The sequence below is a fragment of the Gracilinanus agilis genome, chromosome 3 (genome assembly GCF_016433145.1).
Source record: "Gracilinanus agilis isolate LMUSP501 chromosome 3, AgileGrace, whole genome shotgun sequence".
Lineage (NCBI taxonomy): Eukaryota > Metazoa > Chordata > Mammalia > Didelphimorphia > Didelphidae > Gracilinanus > Gracilinanus agilis.
Genome location: NC_058132.1, coordinates 341,090,002 through 341,107,790, shown reverse-complemented (window position 1 = coordinate 341,107,790; position 17,789 = coordinate 341,090,002). Strand labels below are relative to the sequence as shown.

The following is a 17,789-nucleotide window of genomic DNA, read 5'->3' as shown; positions in this document are numbered from 1 at the left end:
ATAGGTAGATAGGTAGATAGATTTTTAAAAATCAAAAAAGCCTCTCTCAATAAGTGGTAAAAAGATATGAACTAACAGTTCTCAAAAGAATTACAAATTGCTAACACTATAAAAGAATACCCCAGATCACGAATAATAAGAGAAATGCAAATCATAACAACCCTGAAGTTTCATCTCATGTCCAGCAATTGATAAAGATGGTAATAGTCAATGTTGGAAGAATCAGAGCTATAAACTCATATACCCATTTCAGTAATCAGTTTGGAATTATGCAAGCAAAGTGAATAAATATCTATATCCCTTGACCCAGAGATTCTACTACTAGGCATGTGGCCCAAAGTATATGTGTAATAAGAAGAAAGATCCCATATACACAAATATTTCTAGGACCATTTTCTGTGCTAGCAAAGAACTAGAAATTAAGTAGATGCTCATTATGGGGATATAGTTGATTAAATCGTGGTACATAAATGTAATGGAACTGTACTGTAAGAAATAGCAATATGTGCTTGTCAGCTCTATGAGGGGGAGGGAAGAGGAAAGGGAAAGAACATGAATCATGTAGCCATAGAATAATATTCTTAATTAATTAAAGAAAAATAGCAATATGATGAATATAGAAAATTATGGAAAGATTACATGAACTAATTCAGAGTGAAGCAAGCAAATCCAAGAAAACAATATATGTATTGACTATAATAATGTAGATGTAAAGAACAAACACAGTATGAATACAACTGAAACTGAATTTTTCAGAATTAAAACAAAAAAGCATGGCCCCAAAGAAGAGCCATGAGAAGACACCACTGCCCCCCTTTAGCAAAGGGAGGTTTACAGATATGGAACATAAGTATATATATCTTCAGATTTTTTTCCCATTATATTGATTAATTTTACTGATTATTTTTTTCTCTTCCTTTTTTTTCCTTTAAAAATTTTTTTTGTTATAACAGATGGTTCTTTGAGAGGGACAGGGGAAAGGATATAGGAAAAGGTTAAGTGATATAAAGACAAAAGATAATTTTTTTAAACCCTTACCTCCTATCTTAGTGTCAATATTGATTCCAAGACTGAAGGTAAGGATTTTAAAGCAGTAAGGGCTAGACAATGGGGGTTAATAGCTAGGAAATGTTTGAGGCCAAATTTTAACCCAGGACCTTAATGTCACTAAGCCTGACTCTCAGTCCACTAATCCACCTACCTGCCCCAATATTAGTTTTAAAAGGGGAGGGGGGGGATTCTCCCTGTAGACATATCTGTTAAAGGGACTTGATCTGGCCCTCTTTTTTTGTTTGTTTGTTTTTTTTAATTGTGGTTAGGTAGCCATTTTTAAAGTATTATAGCACATGATGTAAGATGTTCTAAATTTCATTTTTGCCATTCTGCTTTCCAGTTTTCTCAGCAGTTCTTGACCAATAGGGAGGTTTTTGCTAAGTTTTTGGATCTCTGCATTTTGGTCGTTTTAGTTCAGTAGAGTCTGCTAGTGTGTCCTGCTGATCTGCTTTTTTTTTTTTTTTTTTAAACCCTTACCTTCTATCTTAGAGTCAATACTGAGTATCAATTTCAAGACAGAAGAGTGGTAAGGGCCAGGCAATTGGGATTAAATGACTTTCCCAGGGTCACACAGTTAGGAAGTGTCTGAGGCCATATTTGAACCCAAGATCTCCCATCTCCAGCCCTGGTCCTCTGTCAACTCAACCACCTAATTGCCACCATTGATTTACTTTTGTTTTTTTTTTAACTAGTATGAAATTGTTTTTAATTATTAACACTTTATATTATAATTTGAGGTGTGTAAATTCTATTCCCTCTTTATTTTTATATTTTTTTCCATAATGGATTTTTTTATTCTTCCAAGTGAATTTTATTATTATTTTTATCTAAAATATTCCCCTGAGGGGGGCAGCTGGGTAGCTCAGTGGATTGAGAGCCAGGCCTAGAGATGGGAGGTCCTAGGTTCAAATCCGGCCTCAGACACTTCCCAGCTGTGTGACCCTGGGCAAGTCACTTGACCCCCATTGCCTACCTTTACCACTCTTCCACCTATAAGTCAATACACAGAAGTTAAGGGTTTAAAATAAAAAACAAACAAATAAATAAATAAAATATTCCCCTGATAGTTTGATTGGTACAGCACTAAATTAAATCACTAATTTAGATCCTGTAATCCTTTTTTATTATATTGATGAGACCCAACCATGAGCACTGAAAATCTCTCCAGTTATTCAAGCCATTCTTGATTTATTTTAAGAGTGTCTTCCTCTGGAGCAGCTGGATAGCTCAGTGGATTGAGAGCCAGGCCTAGAGACTGGAGGTCCTAGGTTCACACACTCAGATACTTCCTAGCTGTGTGATCCTGGGCAAGTCACTTGACCCCCATTGCCTAGCCCTTACCACTCTTCTGCCTTGGAGCCAATATGCAACATTGACTCCAAGATGGGTAAGGTTTAAAAAAAAAAAAAAAAAAAAAAAAGGAGTGTTTTCCCATCTCTCTGGCTATAGAAGGTTAGCTTGTATCAGCTAGTTTATTAGCATTCAGAGAGAAAGCATTTTAGATAAGATATCACAATTGCTGTGTTGTAGACCAAGGATACATAAGGATTCAGATGAGGTACAGGCCCTGAATGATCAGGCTTTTAGCTGATGTCACTACTCACTTTCTGTCTTAGACAATCTTTTAAACAATGCAAAGCAAGCTTTTCTTCCATACCCCAGCCCCCAAACAAAACATTCATATTCAAAGAGAATTTATCAAACACCTATCTTGTGCAATGCTTAATAGTAGCTATTGGGGAGCCATACAAATCTTAAACTAATGTTAAGAGGTAGGGGAAAAAATGCACAAAATAATTATTATAAAAAAGAAGAGGAAGACAAATGTGTGAGAATGGAGTAGTATCAGTAGCAGAAGAAATCCCAGAAAATGGAGCTCATTTTTGGCTGGGAAGATTTTGTGTAGGGAAAGATGTTTCATCTATGCCTTAAAGAATGGCTATAATAAGTGATGCTATTTTTTCTGCTCATAGAGAGCCCCCAACCTGTCGTGGAGCTGATCCTCCAACTCCCACAAGTCATCCAGACTTTCTCCTGATTGGCAAGGGCATATAGATGCCAATATTTGCAGATAATATGGGGCTGAAGAGCCTTGTGATCTCCTACCAAAAATTAGCCCCAAATTTAATCCATTTAGGATAGATGATGTCACTACTCAGCTTATACCCAAGGACTCTGTCCCCCTCCCCAAGTCTGCCATCTCTTTCATTGTTTTATCTTGATCCCCTAAAATCAAACTTTCCAACCAGTAGTTAAGTACCTTCTGTGGACAAATATTCATCTGATTCTGTAGTCTTTTTCTCTCCTTCCTTCTTTTCTACCTCTCCTCCCACCCTCTTAATTTCTTCCTTCCTTTCTATTTCTTTGCAATATTGAGGGGAAGAGTCAATAAAAAGTCATTGACCTGGACCCCAAGATCTGAGTTGAAGTTTATTTTTGCAATATAAGTGAGCAAAGAATTTAATAAGCAGTTAAAAATATAAGCAAAATTGTAATTATACATAGCTCAGCTACTTAAAGGAACATTTTTGCAAAGCACATTAGCCCCACTCATTAGCTTAGGATTGTATGCCAAATACAAAATTTATCTGCTAGCTGGGGGAGTCTCATTAAAGATATCTATTTGCAATTATTTTGTTAACACATTATGATATACGTTCTTGAAAGTAGTAAAACCATACCAAAAGACAGTAAATTATAATAGAAAAAGGATTTACCTTTGTCAGAAGACTTGAGTTCAAAATCTAGTTCCAGCATTTATTATAGGATATAGAATCCTATCTTACCCTATAGATAAGTAGAAGGGGAATAAGAAAGTGGGGGATGGGGAGGGGAGGGGAGTAATATAAGGGAGGAAGAAGTTGGGGGCAGTAATTAAAAGATCCTAGAGAGAAGTAGGAGTAAGAAGAGTAGTGGTAGGAAGGGGAGTAATAAGGGAGGAGGAAGAGGAGGAGTGATTAAAAACAAAACACTGGTATAGAGGAAAAGACTGAAAGGAGAAAGGGCCAGGAAATCAATATGGAGGGGAATATGTAGATGATAATCATAACTGTAAATGTAAAAGGGATGAATTCATCCATAAAATGGAAGCAGATACCAGAATGGATTAAAAACCAGAATCCGACCATATGTTGTTTACAAGTAACCCATTTGAGGTGGGTAGACACACAGAGAGTAAAGGTAAGAGGCTAGAGCAAAATCTACTGGTTTTAACTGAGATAAAAAAAAAGCAGGAGTAACAATCATGATCTCAGACAAAGCTAAAGCAAAAATAGATCTGATTAGAAGAGATAAGGAAGGTAGCAATGAAGAAATATCAGTACTTAATATATATTCACCAAATGGTATAGCATCCACATTTTTAAAAGAAGGAACTAAAGGAGCTTAAGGAGGAAATAGACAATAAAACTATACTAGTGGGGACCTCAACCCTCCCCTATCAGAACTAGATAAATCTAACCCCCCCAAAATGTAAGGAAAAAGTAAAAGAAGTGAATGAAATTTTAGAAAAGTCATATTTAATAGATATCTGGAGATAATTGAATAGGGATAAAAAGGACCATACCATCTTTTCAGCAGTACATGGTACATATAAAAAAATTGACCTTATACTGAGGCATAAAAATTTCACAACCAAATGCAGGAAAGCAGAAATAATAAATGCAATTTTTTCAGATCATAATGCAATAAAAATTATAATCAATAAGGGTTCATGGAAAGGCCAATTAAAAATTAATTGGAAACTAAATAATCTAATTCTTCAAAATGGGTGGGCCAGGTAGATGATGACCTCCACTAGCCCTTGGAAATGAGGTGTCTTCTGTTATCAGGTTGGCTCAAGCACTAAATTCAGTTATAAAGTTGAATTAAATCTTTAGTTTGGTATAAAATGCTTTTAAATATTTTTTACTCCTTCAAATAAAGAGAAAATGAAAGCAGAATCATCTAAGATTAATCAGCACGTTATTTTCATTCCTTCTCTTAGAGCTCCTAGGGTAGAAAACCTGAGACTATTTTCCTATATCAGTGCATTGAATGTAACCTTTCTCTTTTGCAGATTTTTGTCAAAAGGTGTTTAATCATTATCAGGGAAATAATCTCTCAGTTCTTGTTAATAGTATCAGGGAAACTAATTGAAAGAAATGGTTTGTTTTCATCAGTAAAGGCTAACAAAGACAGATTTAAGAGGTCTGCCTGGAGACTGAAGAGGGCCGACATTTCCTTCTAAGGGCCTCATCAGCTTGTTTTTTATTGAATGCTCATCATGAAACAGGAAGACTTAGATGGACAATAGGAATGAAATGGCTCAAAAGCCAGTCATTCCTACTCTTCAATGAGAAACTTTATAATCTAAAGGTAAATATGTGGGTACTTAAGGAAATGGGAGAGGGACAATTGTACAGATTTAGCTCTCACATCCATGAAAGATATTTAATAGAAATAAAAATAAAAGATTCATTTCTTGAAAATGAGAATTACCTTTAGATAGTATCTCCACTAAGACTTGACTCAACTCAAGAAGACAGTCAGTTGGATATAGATGCCAGTAGTCTGGATTGCTCTGGTTGCCATCCATCCCCTTTCTTATCAGCCAACCTCATAGGAAGAAATAGACTTCCTGCTAGGACAGCTGTGAGGAAAAAGGGCAATGAGAAAGAGAACCTCTGGGACATCTGAAAAGGGCTATCAGATGCAAACCCCCTCACCTGAGATGCAGAGAGGTATGTTTGATGGATGTCTCTCTTAAATTGTTTTATTATGAAGCTATGGTTGGAAAGGAAATTTAGGTCCCATCACTGATGGTTAAAGGAATGATAGACAGGGGAACAGTGGCTGAGAGCTGAGGTTCCCATTCCTAGCTAGGCCTCCCTTTATTCATTTGTGGATAGAAAGAATGACCTGTTGCCTCACCAACATTGATCTTGCTTGGAAGGTGCTGAATGTATATTCCCTTCCCCATGCAATAGCAGCCTGATGCTGGGAAGTCCTTGTTAAAGCAAGAAACTTTAAAGGCAGGTCTCCTCCCAACTTCCTGCCTCCTCTTGTCATTGATGTGGATAGAGATAAAATGCCCCTGGGAAAGAGCATCCCTGTCCTTCTAATGGGTGCTTTGAGATCCCTGGGAAAGGATGCAGAGACTCAGAAAGAGACCAAGAGATAATCATAGGAAAGGAATATCTTTGTTTTTAGTTTTAACTTTTTTTTTTTTTTTTTCAATTAACAAACATCTATTTTCTCTTCCTCCTCCCTCCCTGGTTCCTAGCTTCTCCTACTTGGGCATGGTCTTACATTTGTTGCTGTTCAGTTATTTCTTGGCAAAGATAGTAAAGTGGTTTGCTCTTTCCTTCTCCAGCTCATTTTACAGGTGAAAAAATTAAGTGACTTGTCCAAGATTACACAGTTTCTGAAATTTAATACAAACTCAGGCCTTCCTGATTCCACGTCCAGTGTCACCTTGCTGTGGCCTTACATTAGGAAAGGCGTTTCCTGCCTTTTCCCATCTCCTTTGGCTTCCCCCTGACTCTGCCTGTTGTGTCTCTCCCTCCCCTTCTGTGCAGGGTGTCCACACTGTAAAAGTACTATCCCGAGCTTCACTGCCACTGCCGAACTCTTCAAAGACGACCGTAAGGTAAGGACGCCGCTGTGGTTCTTTTTTTTTTTTTTTCTCTCCCCCTTGAGCTCTGCTTTCCCACTAATTCCTACACTTGCTCTCTCCCATAGGGGAACCTGCCTCATGCCTGGCCCATCTCTGCAGAGGTGGCTGGCTTCCTTGGGACCCCTGGCATTTTTATCATTAGCCACTTCCCTTTAGGGCTCTCTTGGGAAGGGCCAGGTTTACAGTCCAAAGATAGAGAAGAAGGAAAGGGCTATGATCAATGAAGCCACATCCTGTTTAAGCCAGAGGCACCTGCAGCCACAGCCTAATGAAGCATAAAATTAACAAGTTAAAACTGCAGATTAGAATATATTGAGAGGAGAGAGAGGGAGGCTGGGCATAGGAGCTTCTACCTGACTCGACTCTGATTTCTGTTTGTATGTGAAGAAATCAGAAATCAGTGGTGTGGGGAAACGTGGCATACCTCTGAGGAACTACTCCTCAAAACAGCTAAATTGCTCTGTGGGGACCCCATACCACACAAGCGGTCCTGAGGACAGGCTGCTGTGTATACCAAGTAAAATTAATATGTATCTAGACACAAGATATAAATCAAAATGAAATCTTTCCACTGTATATTCTATGTTGATGAAATAAGCACATTACTGCTACTGCTCTGGTTTATCATACAGCTTTTTCTGAACTGGTCTGGTTCATTATTATTTTTTTTTTTATTTTATTTTTTAGATAAATTTTTTCCATGGTTACATGATTCATGTTCTTACTCTCCCTTCTCCCCTCCCCTCCCCCGCTTCCCCCCTCCAACCATATTATCAATCAAGACCTATTTCCATATTATTGATAATTGTTCTAGGGTGGTCATTTAGAGTCTACATCTCCAATCATGTCCACCTCAACCCATGAATTCAAACAGTTGTTTTTCTTCTGTGTTTCCACTCCTGTAGTTCTTCCTCTGAATGTGGGTAGTATTCTTTTTCCATAAATCCCTCAGAATTTGGTCTGGTTCATTATTATTAAAAAACACCAACATATTCATGGCAAAGATTTGCAAATCATTTACCAGGCCATCACCATCTTGTTTCAAAAGTTTGTTTTGTTTTTTTCCACTTAAAAGTTATTTGCTTGGGGTTTAGAACACATTTTCCCATTCAAGATTGCTAGCTTCCCCCAGATAACCCACAAATGCTAATTTAAGACTTCATTGTAGCTTATATTTTCCTCACATTTATAGTGAAAAATATTTTTAAAGTATTATAATTGTTTGCAATGATGCTATAGCATTGTCATAGCATAATCGTTTGTGAATTAATTTGGAAATGTAAACACCAATTATAAAAATTATTTTGAAGGGAAAATGCTTTCGGGGATCCTTATGAATATGCAGGGACAAGTACATGGCCCACCTTGTTCTTGCTCTCTCAGGCCAAAACCTGCCAGGGTGTTGTCCGGTCCAGAAATCAAGCAGAGATGACTAGGAATTGGTTTACATGGGGGAAATCTGGTAGATACCAATTCCAGGGAGGTTTAACTAAGGAAATAACTGACAGATGTCACAGGGTCAGGTAAGCAGTAGGGTCTGATGTCCAAAGGCTCAGAGAATCAACAGTAAAATTACATTTTTGTAGAAAAAAATTAATTCTTATCTGTCTTATTTTACATTCCTCACTAGATGTAGACAACCCTGGGGCCACAGCTATTAATTATAGGGACAGTGGAGTCAGGAGTTTTCAGTTGAAGTGTGGTTCTAGAACAGAGATGTTAGTGTTACCAAATAGTATATCACCTGTCAAAATGGGTTTTTTCACTTGCTTTGGGGCCCAGACTAATACGTTATCTATAGCATTTTTTTATTTTTAATTTTTAAATTTTTATTGGCATAGAGCTGGGTTCCCAGGATGACTCAATTGAACTATTGTCTTTCCCAATCTATCAGATAAGTTGGGGGGGACAAAGATCTGGTTGGAATTGTGGTTCTCCTATATATTTTTCATATCCTACAAGTCAGCAGAGGAAGAGAAAGAGCAATTCAGCTAGGAAAGGAGTTTGAGGAGACACAAATGGAACCATAGATATACATCTTGGTTTTGTCATAAAGTGCAATCTTGAAGGTAATGGGGATAAATGTGGATTTTACTCTGTTCCTTCTCTTTGGATCAGGTAACAATGATGTAGAACAGATGCCATAAAGAATGTTAACCAGTCTAGGGGAAAGGGAACAGAGTCAACTTGAGGTCATGGGATTAATCCAGCTACAAGAGGATAACCAAACATCCCATGTTATCAGTGTAAGGGTGAGATAGGCTTCCAGAGAGAGGTCTTCTCCCACAGGTGCTCTGCCTACATCATCTACCCTCCTGGCTTAGGAAGAGTAGTTGGTAGGTAGTCAGGGGTCAGTTCTTTGTGTTTAAGTTAGAAAAGATGCAGGCCCTTCATCAATTCATTACTGAAATAGATTTCCTATATTAAGTAGAACAGTAGTTGCCAGAAGGGACCCTAAAGACCAATTAATTTAGCCCTATCCTTTTGAAGTAGAATAACAAAGAGAGCATCTAGATTTGCACAGTGGATAAAGTGCTGTGCCTGGAGTCAGGAAGTCTCATCTCCTGAGTTCAAATCTGTCCTCAAACACTTACTAGTCATATCACCTTGTTTGCCTCAGTTTTCTTAACTGCAAAATGAGTGAAAGAAGGAAATGGCAAACCATTCCAGTATCTTTGCCAAGAAAACCCCAAATGAGGTCATGAAGAATCAGCTACAATTGAAAATGACTGAACAGCAACAAGACCAAAGAGTTAGTGGCCAACCTGAGATAAGACCCAGGTTTCCAGAGTTCTACTTCAATGCATTTTCTCGACATTATCCTACCTCCTTCAGCTTGAATTTTATTTTTGTCTACAGAAGCCTGTCCCTACTCCTTCCCCCAATCAATATGCAGCTGGTTATTCACTTCCATTTTCATAGCCAAAGTCAATATTAGCTCCTGCAGAGATTTATTTTACTGAATCAATAAAGCTGCGTGTGGCAGTACATATTTTAGCTGGGGCACTCCCACCCCTAAGAGTTACCTTAGCTTATTCAGCTACCTCAGCTGATGGTAAATATAAGAGTAGAAGGAATTTAGGGCCCTTTGAATGGATAGCTTTCTGGAGAGGGAAGTGAAGAAAACAAAGGTTCATGAGTCACTATACACATAGACCCAGTGTAGTGGGTTGCATTGGAGTTAGGATGGCATTGCCTATGCCTTCCTCCCAGTGTCCCTAAAAGGACTTAGAGAAAGAATTAGACTCAGTGATCTCCAGCATCTTCTCCAGTTCCAGGAGCCTCTAATTCTGTAATCAGCTCTCACTGTGTGGACAGAGCCATAAAAAAAAAATAAATTTAAAAAAAAAAAACAGGCAGGGGCACTATCTAGACATGTCAAACATAAGTAAAGAAGTTAAAATCTGTCCATTCTGTACTATGGGTAAGTGCAGACTCGGAGGAGGCATCTTGAGAACCTTGTATTTATTTGGTGGCAGAGAAGACAGGTTTGCTGCCTCATTTCCAGAGATTACAAGATTTCCTGAATGAAATAAGATCTCATGAATGTTGAAATTGGAGAGGTTGTCAGCTTATATCTCTTGGAAGTGAAGGTGTCTGGGCTAGCATTTGCAGCCACAAACTGGACTTGATTATGTGACTGCCACCTTGTTTGGGAATTCAGAATAGATTTTTTTTAATTTAGTAGGTTTATAAATTTGTGCCTTATACTTCAAATACCCTCAGGCAGGAATACAAATTAAATTCATAACTTAAACATGAATACAGAGAAGAACAACTAGGAGTTATTGGGTCTAAAAACCCTCATCAGATATTTGAAAGCTATGCTAAAAAAACAGCCTTGATTGCCCAGTGTCCCAGGGCTCCTGGGAGGGCCATGCTTCAGCCTCCAGTTAGGTCATCACAGCAAAGGTGACAAGGCCCTCTCTCCTGAGAATCAGTGTCAATGGAGATGGCTGCATTGTTTTATATGAGCTCGCAAACTACTGTTTTCCTCACTTATTTGCATAATTAAGAAATGCTTCCTAAAGCATTTATTTTCATTTTCAAATTGTCTTAGAAATTGCAGCTCTCTATATTAATTGGAAAATGGGAATGACAGTAGTTATAATAGCTAACATTTACATAGGACTTGCCAGGCACTGTGCTAAACCCTTTGCAAATATTAGCTCATTTGATCCTCACAACAACCCTGAAAGGGAGATGTTACTTTTATCCCCATTTTACAGATGAGGAAACTGAAGCCAACAGGGGTTAAATTGCCCAGGATCACATAGCTAATAAGTGTCTGAGGCTTCTTTGAACTCAGATCTTCCTTACTCCAGGCTTGGTGCTCTCTTCACTACATCACCTGGCTGTCCCAGGTGATGTAATGAAGAGACATCAACATTGATGAACTTCTGACCTGAGGTCTATAATTCAGCTCTTGTCTGGTACCTTATGAAGTAACAGTGTTCTGGTCATAGCTGCTGCCGCCCAGAAAATAATGTTCCTTCCTAGTCTTGGACACTTAGTCAGCATTCAAGAAACATTATTGACTAAGAGGTTTGGGGGATTGGAATGCTTATTTTCCTGAGGGAAATCTTGGCAGGTTTATAAATACAGAGCACTTAAAGAGCTCTGAACCTTAGTTAGCCACTAATCTGAATGCGAAGCCCCACAAACTTAAGTAAACTCTCTATCACAACCCACTAAGTCCTCTCTCTCTCTCTTTCTCTCTCTCTCTCTCTCTCTCTCTCTCTCTCTCTCTCTCTCTCTCTCTCTTTTTCTCTCTCTTTCTCCCTCTCTCCCTCCTTCTCTCTACCCCTTCTTTTCCCATTTTTCTCTTTAATTGACTATAATATGGAACTGCAAAAGTAATTGTAGTTCTTTTTAATAATGTTGCATGTTCCCTGTTCTTAATCTTAAAAACAAGTTAGATTAAAACATTCACATTTGTCATCTTTAAAAATAATAAAATCTACCTCATTAAAGTTGCTTTTTATTTGTATGACTTTTGGGTAACCTTTTTTTTCTTCCTTGAGGGTGTGTAATTCTTAAGTGAAAAAAAGTTTCTTTTTACTCTCTGATTCCATAAGGATAATATAAGGGAAAACTTCTAACTTGCAGAAGACCCCGAAAAGTAAAAGGGGCTGTCTGGTGGTGAGAGGTTAACAAATATAGGAACTTGGAAAACTATGAAATCCCTTTACTTACAAGAGCTCTTGGAAAATTGGGAGACCCTTGTTCATCCAAAGTAGAAGAGGGGCTGTCCCATGTAAAGGAGGAAAGAAAGGGTATAATGACCTCCATCAGGTTCCTACCTTGCCTCATGACTATCTGAATTTGTGAGATTCATAAAAAAAACCTTGCAAAACCCTTGAGCTTTAGAACATTTGCCAGCCCCTCTGGGTTCAATCCACTGTGTACTCTGATCACTTTTCTACCTAGCTGCCCCCAAAATAATGTTTTAAAATTAATAAAACACATAGAATTACAAAGGAGGCCAATTCTATTAAAATATTTCTTTTAAAGCTATTCCTTGGCACCAGGCTAAGAACACCTGACAGAGCAGGTATGGTGATATCAAGAGTAGAATGTTACTGTGTACAGAACAGCATCCCCTGAGCCAGAGATGTTGTCTGGTAGACAGTCCGTGAGTGCCGAGGTGCCCTGTTCTCTAATGCGTACAGTCTCTCCTTTGCCTGGCAGATTGCCTGTGCTGCAGTTGACTGTGCCAAAGATAAGAACCGGGATCTGTGTAAGCAGGAAGGGGTGGATGGCTACCCCACCTTCAACTACTACAACTATGGGAAGATGATTGAAAAATATAATGGAGATCGGACGGTGAGTATGTAGAAACTACTGTGTGACTGAGCCCAGGTGCTTCCCTCAGGGCTGCTTCTAAGTCTCAGTTCTTGTTCCTTTTCTTTCTTCTTCCTGCTTTTTCTGGGTTCCAGGCCCAAGACCATTCAGTCCAACAGTTCCTTCTCTGTTCCTCTATTTCTCTTCCTTCTTCTCCTACTTTACTCCATAGGAAAGCTGTTAACCCCAGTTAGCCTCTATATATTGTCCCTTTGCTGATTCAGGAAGTGACCATAACTAATGGGAGTTGGAGGTATGGGATTTTGAAATTTGTTGGGGGGAGGCATAAATTAAGCAACAATATTTCCCAGCTTGCCTGAGAGAGTGCCATTGTTAAGAAAATAAATTGTGCTTTAACAAGGCTCTGTGAAAATACTGTCTTCTCTCAGATTCAAGAACCTGGCTACTCCATTCATACAGTCCCTCTGTGGTTTGCTAGCTAAGTTGGTTACAATAAAGCACTAATTAAGCCTGCTCAGGGCTTGAAACATCTTACGCTTTTGCATTTCTAGGAGTTATAAATGTAAATATAGATAGATATTCATTTCCCATCCTTAAGTTAGGAAGAACCTATCTTTCTAGCCTCATTGGGCATTTTTCTCCCTCTCACACTGTGATTCAACCAGATTGACTTCTCTCAGTTTCTCACACATGACATTCCATCTCCTGTCTCGATCCCTTCCAAATGCCTGGGATGTAACTTCTCTGCCCCTTCACCTCACAGAGAGATTCTTTACTGCTTCTTCTCTGTTAGGACATAGCTCCCATGCCATCTTCTGAAGTAAGCCTTTCCTGATGCCCTCCAAATTGCTAGTGCATTCTCTCCCAAACCACCTTGTATTTAACAGTATATTTGTATTTATTCTCTTTATGCTTGTTCCTTTTGAGTATGAACTATTCCATTCTTTGCTCTTATATCCCCAGTAGCTAGCATAGTAGATACTTAATAAATACTTTTTTAAAAAATTCTTACCTTCTGTCTTAGAATTGATACAGAGTATGAGTTCCAGGCAGAGGAGAGGTAAGGGCTAGACAATTAGGGGTAAGTGACTTGCCCAGAGTCATATAGCTAAGAAGTGTCTGAGACTAGATTTAAACCCAGAACCTCCCTTCTCCAGACCTGGTTCTCTATCTTCTGAAACACCCAGCTGCCCCTAATAAATACTTATTGATTAATTGATTGATCTCTAACTTTAATGTAATTTTTAAAAGAATGAACTGGTGAACTGAAATACACTCCTTAGAGTTTAAATTTGAGGGTTACAGAGACAAATGTTAATAAATACATCTCCCCCTCTAAGATCTAGCACTGACCATGCTGGTGACCTTGGCCACCTCAGAATCTGAAAAGAGATATGATTGTTCACTCCTGGAACCTGTGGATCTTTCCCAGGACTAAACTCTGCATAAAGGGGGTCCTAAGGGCAATATTTCATGGGAGAGACCACTATCTTAAAAGCCCCAGGCCTTAGGACTCTCCCATCAAGCTCTTTCTCCTGCTGTCCAGTTGGTAGAAGATATTTTACTTAGCTTTTTTCTTCCTTTTCTTCTTTGTTTTGTTGATCTTTGGGGAAAAACAGATTTCTGGGACTTTTTGTTACCCTGAACCAATTTTCTTCAAAAGATACTACAGCTTAGCCTCTCTTTCCAGTGTCAGTTGTTCTTTCTCTTATGCCCCCTAAAGTACTTGGCCAGAAGAAGGAGTAATTTGCCTGCTGCTCCTCTTTATTTCCCTTTCCAGACTATCTCTGTAACCTAATTCTATAGCCTTTCCTCCTTTCCTTCTGAGGCAGTATTTGTCTATAATATCAACATCCTGCTAGATCCCTGTAGCAATAATCTACCAGTGATCTCTCTTTGCTAATTATTCTCTGTCCTTTCTAAAGAAGTTCAATCCTAGCTTGTAGCCTTCCTAACTACTTCTGTTCTGGTTCTCATATTTAAGGACTTCAATAGTATGTTTGATATACCCCCTCAAACACCCAGGCTTCCCAACTGGAACTGTATCTTTATTTCACTTTAGCCACCAACAGGGATGGGCTATGGCTTAGATCTCAGCATCACTCATAACCAGAACCTTCAAGATTTTGAACTCAAATATTTCCCTTTCTGGTCATAATCTCTTGTGCTTCTGTCTTTGGCTCACTCCTCTTAAACCTGTTCTTCATCCTTATGGTGACTGCCAATCTGTTCTTGTTCACTTCCTTCCCTTCGCAGCCTTGACCTTGTAGTCAACCCTTGAATTCTTGTTTCTGTCCTAATTTTTATGCCTTCCATTTTTCAAAATTTGATCATCCCATCATCTTCCCTTTTTTGTGACTGAACATTGCTGGAGGAAGTCACAGAAGTGTGCCAAGTAGGTCTACTCCTAATTCTTGTTATCTGATTTTAACTGGATCTTCAATTATGAACACTCCTTTCAAGTAGAAATATTCTTCTTACTCAAATGAATATTTTTATACTATAATTATTTCTCAATATATTATCCCTATTTTCAATTGACTTTTGTAAAGAGGAACAAAGTGGCTGTTCCAAACGATCTCCTCTTTTCAAGCTCCATAGAACATTCTCATTATTCTCTCTATTAACAGATGATCTTGCATCTTACTTTATTGAGAAGATTGAGCCCATATCTCAAGAACTCCTTCCTCTTTCCTACTCCACACATCCAAAACCCTTCAACATTTTGACCTGTTCTCTTCTTCTTTGCTCTGATCCCTTCAAAAGAAGTGTTCCTTCTTCTCAAGGCTAACCCCACAGCTTGTGCCTTTGATCCTGCCCTCTTCTGGGAGACTCTTCTGGGAGCTTGTCCCATCAATAATTCTCCCTACCTCATTTTCAGGCTTTATCTCTGAGCCTTTTCCCTATTGCCTATAAACATGGCCCTATTCCTCTAAATATGCCCTCTTCCCTTAACTTCTGTGACACTGCTATCTCATCATTCTCTTCCCATCTGAAAGACCACTCATTTTTAGGCCCCTTTGCTGATACATTTTGCCCCTTAACATCTTTACACATGCTGTTTGTGGTTTCATCTGTTTATGAGGTACTAATTGTCTCTCTGCTTACTACTTCCATATCAATATATTCATTTCTCATATACTCCAGCCCTTCATTGCCTCTTAAACATGTCTAAGTTGATGTGCCATCAGCATCTCAAACTCAGTGTATTGAAAAAAGAACTGATAACCTTTCCCTCAAAATATGCCCCTCCTCTAAATTTCCTTCCTCAGGCATCTTATTCGACCCCTTCTCCTGACTCATAGTGGATCCAAGTCCAGGCCCTCATCACCTCTGTACCTTCTGACTGGTCTCCATGCTTCTGTCCTCACACTAATCCAATCTATCTTCCTCACAGCTGCCAAAATTATCACCCAGAGGTACACTTTCAACCATATCACCCCCAATCCCCACTGTTGGAAAGCCTTCAGTGTTTCCCTATTGCTTCAGACATAAAAATATAAAGTCTTTAGTTTGGCATTTAAGGCCAATGGAGTCCCCATTGGACTCCAGCCTTATTTCACATTAATTACTTCCCTTCATACACTCTTTATTCCAACCAGGCTAAACAATTATTTATTCCCCAAACTCAGCAGTCCATCTCCTGTCTCCATGCCGTCTCAAAAACTGTTTGGAATGTGCTCCCTGCTACTTTCAGCCTCTCATAACCCTGATCAACCAATAAGGCTCAGTTTAACTACCAAGAGCACCCTCTGTCACCTTTCTGATAGCCACCACTATTCACGGCATGGTGGTTGTTATGTCATTGGAACATCAAATCAGCTCCGTAATGTGAGCACTTCACACCGTTGTACAGATGAAGAAATGGGTTCAGACAAAGCCAAGGGGTTTGCTCATAGTCATAAAGTTTATAATGTCAGAGGTGGGTCTCCAATCCTAGGCTTATTCTTCAGCACTCTGCCATGTGGAAACTCCCTGAGGTCAGGGTCTCGTTCTTTTTTGCCTTTGCATCTCTTCCTGGCACTGAGCACTTATAAGGGCTTAATTCATCTTTGTTGAGTTAAATTAGTCAGGGAAAGGATACTTTTCATTTTTTTGACAACTCTTGGATACCACCTTGGAAGGTATAAAATGTGAGTGGAGAAAAAAGCAAGAAGATAATGCAGACAAAAGGAAGGAACAGCACAGTTGTGCTTAATCAGAGAAGCCTTCATTCAGTCCCTATCTTGGGGGAAGGGAGTGATTGCAATAACTTGTATTTGTTTAACATGTAGTGCTACTGAAGACCATCCTCTTGTGAGCTAGTTAGTTTTACTGTCTCCTGCAGTCATAGAGTCTGTCCCTTACCTCATGTAAGAAACTTACCTCTAAGACTGGGGAAAAAAATTCATTGCCCATGACCAGGTTATGGAGGGTAAGACATGTGTTCTTCACACATAGAACGGAAAATGTTATAAGAGGATATATAAGAGGTGGTCTCTTCCTGGTAACTAATTGGGTTTCAGAGTTCAGAACCCCCAAACTATTACCAACTCCAGAGGACAATGCTGAGGAAGGAATAGAACAAAATTGCAACCAACTATCTATCTTGGGATCCAGCTTGGACCAGTAGGACATGACTAAAGCCACTTTCTTCAGCTTCTTTGTTCTCTCAGTAAGGTCAAGAAAGAGATTGTCAGAAAAGTTGAGGAGGAGAATTATGTGCCCCATATCAGATAATGAAAGACCCCTTTCCTTTCCCACCCAGGACACTGTGTTCTCTGCTCCCTTTCCTCAACTCCTTCCTTTCTTTCAGGAGTCAGGGTTTGTCTCTTTTGTTCGAACTCTCCGAGAGCGAGACCATGAGCGACTTGGAAAAAAGAAAGATGAACTGTGATTTCTGCCTCAAAAGAAGCTTTTCCACTACACTGTGAACGATGCTGGCTTTGTTGTTCCTGAGTTTTCACACCTTCTGAAGACAAAGTTTTTTATAGCCATCTGTGGCCATTTTGTACAATTTTAAAATAAAGTTGAACCACTTGTTTGGGGATTTGGGGATTTTTTTGGGTGGGGGGTGGGAAAGGTGGGGACTGTTAAAGGATGGGCTTGTTGCCATATTGAGCTCTGAGCTTGCATTTCCTCCTCTGTGAGGCAATGCCAGCAACACTCCTATGCAATATTTATGTAGGTAGAGACTGTTTGAGGGCCAGGACTGCCAGGGTAGTCTGTCCCTTCCAGCTGTGGAAGGGAAAGGAGGAAAATAGAAGATATGAATGAGACTGAAATCCTTCCTTTG

The 17,789-nt window shown here is 39.1% G+C and overlaps 1 protein-coding gene across 1 annotated transcript in view; it reads left to right on the top strand.

Moving 5' to 3' along the window:
- The window catches only part of PDIA5 (protein disulfide isomerase family A member 5), a 205,762-nt gene extending 188,219 nt beyond the window's left edge, over window positions 1-17,543 (top strand). The window contains exons 15-17 of the mRNA XM_044670046.1: window positions 6,612-6,682; window positions 12,401-12,535; window positions 17,310-17,543. Of these exons, the coding sequence (XP_044525981.1) occupies window positions 6,612-6,682; window positions 12,401-12,535; window positions 17,310-17,390 (287 nt within the window). The 3' untranslated portion in view covers window positions 17,391-17,543. The remainder of the gene's footprint in view (window positions 1-6,611; window positions 6,683-12,400; window positions 12,536-17,309) is intronic.
- Window positions 17,544-17,789: the final 246 nt, after the last annotated feature.